We start from the raw sequence: 8,485 nt of genomic DNA on the forward strand, positions 1-8,485 counted from the left end.
AAATGTGGATGCTAAGATCCTTGCGAAAGCTTTGGCCTATCGCCTAGAAAATATTGTACCAACTATTGTTTCACCTGAGCAAACTGGATTTGTTAAGGAGCGGCAGCTGTTCTTTAATGTCCGTACTCTCCTAAATATTATCTACTCTAAAACTAACACAGCAACACCTGAAGTAGCGATCTCGGTTGACACTGAAAAAGCATTCGACAGGGTCGAATGGGACTATTTATTCACTGTACTAAAGAAATTTGGGCTGGGAAATGTGTTCATTTCGTGAATATGTCTCCTCTATACATCCCCACAAGCTAGTATCTCCACCAATAACATTCAATCCAGTTTTTTCACTCTTGCCCGTGGCACCAGGCAGGGGTGTCCTTTTATCTCCCCTGTTGTTTGCACTAGCTATAGAGCCCTTGTCAATCTCTCTGAGGTCCTCTTCCATTTTTACTGGGATTTCACGATTGGGCACAGAATTTAAGTTATCACTTTATGCTGATGATTTATTGCTGTATGTCTCAGATCCTGTCCTTTCCATCCCAACAATTGTATCTACTTTTCAGAGATTTGGATCATTCTTTTTGTTTACACCCTGTAGCTTAAACACTTATTCACTTATTACACAAGAATCCTCAGTTACTTATTTATTTATTATTCTTTTTTTTTTGTACATTGTTTGTTTGTCGCCCGATCATGTTCCTATTGGGCCACAAATATAAAATAAGAAAACATCCTTGGAGGCAGACCGTATGTCTTGCTCTTCATTCATCATGATGCACAGTATTTCTATTGTATCGATATCTTTACATTTTCAGTTGTGATGCAGATGTGATGTGATACTCAATGTAATTACAACATTGGTTCCTGTTCTAATGTGCCTTACCTCCTAATAAAAATATTTAAAAAAGAAAAAAGAAAAAAAAAGAAGAAGTGTGAACCTATCATGGCGTCCCATTGGTTTGTGGACTACTGTTTTAAAGTCTTGAGTTCGGCATTATGGCCTTTGCTATATCGTTTTTTCCGAGCTAGGAGAGTAAACGCACTTAGTTGAACTCATCAGGAAACAATGGCGGCTCACCTGGTCACACACATTCTCGTATTACACATAAATAGTACACTAAAGCAGTGGTTCCCAACTGCTTTTCTTAAAGGTGCCCTTTTCTATCATTAAGTAAACAGAGTGACATATTCTATGGATATTTCATATTACATTCAGTGCATTATGTGAACACAATGGATGAATTTTGAGCAGATTATTTCCTGTGAATACTGATCAGAGATGACTTTCCCTGATATTTTTATCGAAATTTCTAGAAATGTATTTTAAAAGTTCTTGTAAGATATTTGGTGAAGTTGAAGTCAAGCAGCTTACCAGTTATTTATGTATTTGTTTGTTTATGTGTTGAAGTGGTTAACTTCGCTACAACTAAGGTCCATTTCAGAGCACACGCTGAGTGTAGAAATGAAGCCAACCTGTTTCGGAGGTTCAAGAGTTTTCATCAAGGTTTCCATACACGATGGCAGCACTTTGTGGTGTAGGTGCAGCAACATCCGGAGGGTGTGTCTGTGGACGTTCTCTTTACTGGGAAATGTTCAGACAGAAACCAACAAGGACACATGACGGAGATGTCTGATTTCAATGTAACAAAGATAACAGTGAAAGGTCCCTGGGAGTGGTGATACCAATTAGCATGTTTACAAATTAGCTCAGCTGGCTCAGTGTGTGTAATGCTGCATTCACATGGATTCAGACAGACAGTAGATGGCAGACGGACAGCACCTTCCTCACAGCATGGGAAAAACAAACAGACAGTCCGACGGGATGAAAACAAAACGCAGATGACGATATGTTGCTATAGTGTTTACAAAAAATATAATAAAATATATCGAATAACATTATTTTGTGAGTATAGTACTTTATGTGATTATTTCATTATTAGCGTCCATATAGCCCTCTGTTGTCTCCTTGCATGAGGGAGCTATGGAACATTTTTTAAATTCCATTGCGGAGGACGGCAAAAAGTTAAAACATTGAAATTTCGGATGGCAATGCTGTCTACCAATACTGTTACCGATATTCTCTGCCAGCCTTAACTAATTTTACTGTCCTGCTCTCATCCACCAACATGACATACAGTTTGCCATCTACCACTGGCCTGATTCCATGTGAATGCAACATTGGGTGGAAACTGACTAAGTCCTGCCCCTTTTTGCAGTGTCCTCCAATAACAGTTGAGAAAGCCTCAGTCAGCTTCCTCCTTTCCTGTACTTAGATATGCTATGTGCTAGGCTAATCTAAGTTGAAAAGAAAACCACATTTTTGACATGGTTAAAAGATAAAAATGACAGTCACTTTTGAAGTTAGCTAATGTTAGCAAACTGTTTGCTAACTAGCCAGCTATTCTACATCAATCATTAGCTTGCTAGTTACATCTGAAATAAAATGTTAGCAAAACACTACCTTACTAGCAAGCTAATTTACATCAATGGTTTGTTAGCTAGTTAGCAAATATTTTGCAAACATTAGCTAGCTAAATACGTGGCTATGTCACTTTTATCTTTTACCATCTTCAAAATGTTCTGTGAATGAGCCACATAGCACATCTAAGTACAGGAAAGGAGGAAGTTGACCAAGGTTCTGTTCTGAGGCTTGTTCAACTGTTACTTGAGCACAGAGCAAAAAGGGGTGGAACTTAGGAAGGGTTGATGGGACACGTGTGTTTGTTTCATCCCACTTTGTGTTTTATGCTGATGACACACTAGAATGATGTGAAACTTTCTAAAGTAGACTACACTATGACTATGGGTGCGCAGCTAAGATCTGCTAGAATCAACCCACCTAGAAAAAGAAGTAAGAAGGAAGCCATCAAAGACAACTGAACAAAACTCTTCTGATCCAAACTCATCAGAGAGCAGGGTGAGGTGCCCAGTCAGCAGGTGCAGGAAGATGTCGCCAAAGGCCATGTCGTTGTAGGTCTCCACTGAGGGGGGACAGCAGAAATCCAACTCTTATACTGACACGTTTTCAATCACAAAACAAACAGCTATTTAACTGGGAACCTGAAACAAACATGACATAAAAAAAACTGCCACATGAGAACAGTTTGGTCAATAAAATTAAATGTCAGACTGCATTTTGTTATAAAGAGGGATGTAGCTTCTGCCTTCTGGGTTTGGCTTGCGACCTTTAAAAAAAACCTGCAGTTTTAGAGAATATGGTTTCAGACTTCTCATATTTTACCCGAAATTCAGGGGAAGAGCGACACTCACCTAGGGCAGGTAGTAACCTCTGTAAGGCATTCTTGTTCCTCAGTTTGGCAATGTGGAGGACGTAGTAGAGACCCATTTCACAGGCCACTCTGTTCTCCTGCAGGTACCTGAATGGGAAACACAATCACATCTGACATTTCAGAAAAGGAAACCCCTCTTTGACGGAAGTAGTGGCTAGAAATTCCAGTTTGTGGCAGTTCTTATTCCAGAGATTTTTGAAAGCAGCACATTTATGTAATGCTTTGCTCCAGATAAGTAGTCTCATGAAACCTGCTGTTAAACAGTAGTCCAATCTGAATCAAGAAATCATCTTCCAGGAGTTTTCCTTGACAACACAGGACAGCCCTCACTCACAATAGTGAGATAAAAGCAGACTTACAGTTTCCCTTTAACTGTAACATTAATTTATCCAGAGCCCATAAATAATTATTCAAATCAAGTAGAATATTTTTGATTTCACAGATTGTACTTCTCACTTATTATCCTACTAAAAGAAGATATAGATACATGTAGGCCATCTACTGCATTTCCAAAGTAGACTTGACGGCAAACGTTAGCTGCAAGTGGTGTGAACAGCCCTTGACTGACATGGGAACAGAAATGAAAAGGAGCATTTTTTTCGTTCCGCTTTGTGTTTGGTAAACCAATTTTGTGTGTGGCATAGTGAACAGCTTATCCCACCAACAATCAAGTTTCATACAAAATATGCAAAATATTAGTTAATCTGAGTGAAGGACTAAAACTAAAATATTATATATTTTGTCATTTTTATCAATTTCCAGGTGTTTCCAGGATGTGTGGGAGTTTCTGCTGCCAACTCTCGAGAGGATTACTGCATAGAGTAAATCATGTGTCATCACACCACTTGCTGTTAAGGTTAAGCCTGTGGTTAACTCGCTCTTCACACCTCCTGACACAGGTCCTGGAAAAGGAAACTGATGCCTCTGATGATTCACCAAAACAACTTTCCATGGCGTCATGTTATGTTACCTATTGAAGGCGTCTGGCAGGGTGGTGGGGTATGACAGCGAGCTCTTCTCCTCAGTCGGAAGCTTCTGTTCCACAGTGAAGGTGTGATCATCAACAACCACTGACATCATGGCAGGCAGGAAGCGGGTGACCACCTCCAAATCCTGATAGTGGACGCACAGAAGGGCAAATCACAAAAAATGTATTGATAGCAATGACTCCATATTGGGGCATTTACATAAATCAGAACTGACTTTAAAACCTCATGTAATTGCATGAACCGATGCATAGGGTGACATACTGTACGTACCATACGAGGCTCTTTAAAGACCTGGCTGTCAATCATGTCCCAGGCCCCTTGACCCAGTGACAGCATCCTCAGCAACAGCATCAGGTCCGGACTGTCCTGTTCACAGAGACAACAACTTGTCATTCTGTTGATACTACTTGAGGTAGAAAAACTCCCTGCCTTTAAGAATTCACCTAGCTGCCATTTGAAAAACAAATAATACTGTAACACAATATAGTCTACTGCACATGTACATTGCACGAATGGCCTTGGGGGTAATCAATAACTTGTAGTCCAGAAAATGGTAAAAAAAAAAAAAGTTTCCCAAAGTCCAAACACACTTGTGTTCACATTCAGTGTTACTCATCAAAACACACTGAGGTCAAACAAACATGGCGAATACATTTCCTTCCAAATAAAAGATTCTTCATTATTATTAAAGTAGAAGAATTAAAAACTGCACTTTTTAGATCCATGTGTGCTTCCTGGAACTCTTCTTCCTTCTCTTTGCTGGCTTATTGCTTGTTAAGTTTCTTAATGCATCAGTGCCACCAGCTGTCAAACACTGGAATAGCATGACACCGTCAGCATGATTGTATTTCACGTATGCTCACCCTGGGTAAGGCGTCCTGACTCAGCAGCTCTTGTAGATTCCTCATGATACTCAGGACCAGGGTGTTACAGGCAAATGGGTCACACAGGATCATGGACAGGTCCCTGGAATGCACAGACACTCTCCAAAGATTAATTCATACTGTGACCGTTCCTGTCCAACATGTTGATGTGTTGATGTAGTGGACAAGTTATTGTTTTTTCTGTGTGTCCTTGAAGGTACCATCAGCAGCGAACCCGTGGGTCAGGCGCTCCTAAAGCAGAAAATCCCGTCCCAGCTGTGCTCTGGTCTCTCTCATTTGGCTGCATCCCCGCCAGCAGCAGCACGTTCTCAGCTTTTGTTTGATTTCTGCTTTGTTTTCACTTGACAACATTTACACCTCATATTGCTCACACATCCACATTTACATTACTGATGTTTCTGACTGACACACTCCAAAGCTGTACTTATTACCTCAGTTGTTTAAGTTACTATAATAAATTCACTCATTTCTTGCCATCTATTGTGTCCTACTCCGTACTTGTCATGGCCTAGGAGCTGGGTTGTGACAATACGTTCGTTACAGACGAACAGCTCTGTTCGTAAACTTAAAGCACCCCCCTCATCTCTTACCCGAGGACTTGCTCCTGTCCTTTCTTCACCCCGTCCAGGAAACCCTGCAGCTCTCTGGCTCGCTTGCCGTCCACAAACTTCTCACGGATGCAGGCGTCTAAACACCAAGTGAACTGTCACCGCACAACATAGAAACACAAAACAGGGAAAACATGTAACACACGGCCATACCACAGGAAATACAAGGCTCTTTGGTGGTTAGATGGTGTTATTAAACAGATTCACAGTCACTGTGGGTGTTCTTACCTTATGGCAGGGGTCAACAGAGCAGATCTCACTGATGTCCAGGTCGTGAAGAGACATCAGCAGCTCTGCTCTTAGCGTGCAGTAGTGGACATTTCGCGTTCGCAGGAAGAGTGTTCGTAAGAACTGCAGCACCATGTCGTACAGCTTCACATTCTTTCCAATCATCTGGGTCAGCTTTAGGACCACCTACAACAACAACGCAATCACTCACCCAGAGATCCATGTGTCACAGACTAAGGCTATTCACACTGCAGGCACAAGTGGACCAAATCGGATTTTTTGGTTGATCTTTTTTCATGACAGTGTGAACAGCACAATGCAATCTGATCTACTCAATTCTGATTTGGGCCACGTTCATATGTGGTCCAAATCCGATACAGGTGGGGTTTTTGTAATGTGACCTCAATGTGAACAGTCATATCAGAATTCATGTCACACATTTAACAAAAAATGTGAGCAGCCAAACAAAAAACAATATCAGACCATCAGATCTGAGGAATAAATCAGAACTGAGCGCTATGGCTTGCAGTGTCAACATAGCCTTAGACATCTAATCGAATGGCTATGACTCACCTCGCCTTGGCGTCGTGTTTTGGGAGAAGGGCTGAAGAAATTGTGCAGGATGGACAGGTCGCTGCTGAACAAAGCCGCTTCCTTCTCCACAATGTACTGCTTTAGGAGGGGCGAGACTTCGTCCCCAAACAGAGCCTGGTTGTCCTGCCAGATCTGCCTTTTCACCTCCACGGCACACACCTTGTACAGCTCCTTGTCAGCCATCACCATCTTCAGTTTCTTCTCTGGCACCTGCAGGAGGGCGCACAAGATTTGGGTCAACCAATTTTCTTTACGCCAAATGAAATTAGGCACGGGGAGTCATGGTTCCCACAGGGTGTATCCTAATGATATTCATCTAGTGCCATCAGTTTCTTCACTACACTTCATATAAACATACACACGGGTTACAAATTAACAGGTAGATGTGTTAGCCTCAGGCGACCTCACCAACCACACATCAGAGTGATGCAGACCGCAACAACTGCGATTGGTCCGATTGGTGTATGTGTGCATTGTCTGAGAAAGGGAAGCAACTCATGCAAAACCCACGAGTTATAATGCTGTTTTAATGGCGTTTCATGGGTGGCAGTGAGGTAAAAATGAAATCAGTAAAACACGAGAGATGAGGGAGAGTTTTAGTCAAAACTAAACAGTGACATAAACTTTGCAGTGACACCAACATATCACCACAAGCCCCTTTTCTCCACTATATAATGAAAAGAAAACAGTTTTTATATATTATTAGAAATCTGTGATAACAGCACCGCTAATTAAACGTCATTGCGGCACACGCCCTTGCAACAGGTTTCCATGGTCTTTAAAAGGAAGGAACTAGCCCTGAAAACACCTGCCTTGGGTAGATGCTTCAGCACCTGCATTACCACCGGCTGAATGGACGGCATTTTGACGAGGGGAAAGCTCTTCTCCAGCAGCTCTTCAAGCTTCCTGTATCTGTAAGCAGAGTGAAAGAAAACAAAGAACAATGGCATCCAAGCTGGTCCCTTCAGAGAACATTACTCAAAGTCAGAAACGACCACCGAGCACACACCTGTCCTCTTCCTTGCCCTCTGCGATGATGGCGACTCGCTCCATCAGCTTTTCTCTGAGCTCGTCAAAGACAGACTGGTGGAACTCCAGCCGAGGCGTTCCGTGGAGGTCGAGGAAGGGAAGAGCAGACTGAAGGGTTGGCAGCAGGATGCCATTTTCCATCTGCAGTAGTGTAACATCATTAGGGGTTAGTTGTAGCTTTAGCTGGTCCATTCAGAGCCAGCTAAATACATGTTCCCTTGCTTATTTTCAATGGCAGAGAGCAGGTAAAGACATTTAACACACAAGTAGTTAGTTAAATCTATTAATAAGCACACTGATAATCAGCAAAGAAGAAGGCAAAACCTAGATAAAAAGCAGCTGTGTGTAAAAGTGTGTGCGTTATTACAGTTTGTTCTTAACAGTCCGGTCCAAAATATTTAAGACTTATTTAAGACTATTTAGGCTATGTGAAGGAGCTGCATTTATCTACATTTTTTATATACTTGATGAATGTATTATGCATACTGGTCCAGTATGCAACTTATACATGTGTGAAGTAGAAAAATTTCAATCAGGGTTTGAAATTGAGAAGCGGTTCCAAATTGTCCGGTCTATCAGCATATTCATAGAAAGTGGAATTTTTAATGAGGTAGAAGGAGCGGATGTAGTTACCTCAGCATGAGCTGTTTATATCTACAGAGGGAGCAGGTCCTCTTCTACAGAGTGTTGAACCGCCATGTTTCTACAGTAGCTCAAAATAGACAAACCAAACACTGGCTCAAAAAATTGTTTTGCGCTTAACATAGTTTCTCCTACGTGCTTGGAAGGTGAGTGGTATTCAGTTGGTTGCAACTTCTCCACTTAGATGCCACTAAATGCTACACGCTGGTCCTTTAAAGGGACAC

At 41.6% G+C, this 8,485-nt stretch overlaps 1 protein-coding gene across 1 annotated transcript in view; it reads right to left on the minus strand.

Moving 5' to 3' along the window:
- The window catches only part of nelfb (negative elongation factor complex member B), an 18,716-nt gene that overhangs the window by 7,093 nt on the left and 3,138 nt on the right, over nt 1-8,485 (minus strand). The window contains exons 2-12 of the mRNA XM_035658074.1: nt 7,600-7,760; nt 7,403-7,502; nt 6,570-6,800; nt 5,997-6,182; nt 5,751-5,863; nt 5,140-5,242; nt 4,547-4,642; nt 4,258-4,400; nt 3,268-3,374; nt 2,837-2,978; nt 1,471-1,579 (exon numbers count right to left, since the gene is read on the minus strand). Coding sequence (XP_035513967.1) covers nt 1,471-1,579; nt 2,837-2,978; nt 3,268-3,374; nt 4,258-4,400; nt 4,547-4,642; nt 5,140-5,242; nt 5,751-5,863; nt 5,997-6,182; nt 6,570-6,800; nt 7,403-7,502; nt 7,600-7,760 — 1,491 coding nt within the window. The remainder of the gene's footprint in view (nt 1-1,470; nt 1,580-2,836; nt 2,979-3,267; nt 3,375-4,257; nt 4,401-4,546; nt 4,643-5,139; nt 5,243-5,750; nt 5,864-5,996; nt 6,183-6,569; nt 6,801-7,402; nt 7,503-7,599; nt 7,761-8,485) is intronic.

The sequence above is a fragment of the Morone saxatilis genome, unplaced genomic scaffold, assembly GCF_004916995.1.
Source record: "Morone saxatilis isolate NCDOM2014 unplaced genomic scaffold, NCSU_SB_2.0 Contig16, whole genome shotgun sequence".
Classification (NCBI taxonomy): Eukaryota; Metazoa; Chordata; class Actinopteri; family Moronidae; genus Morone; species Morone saxatilis.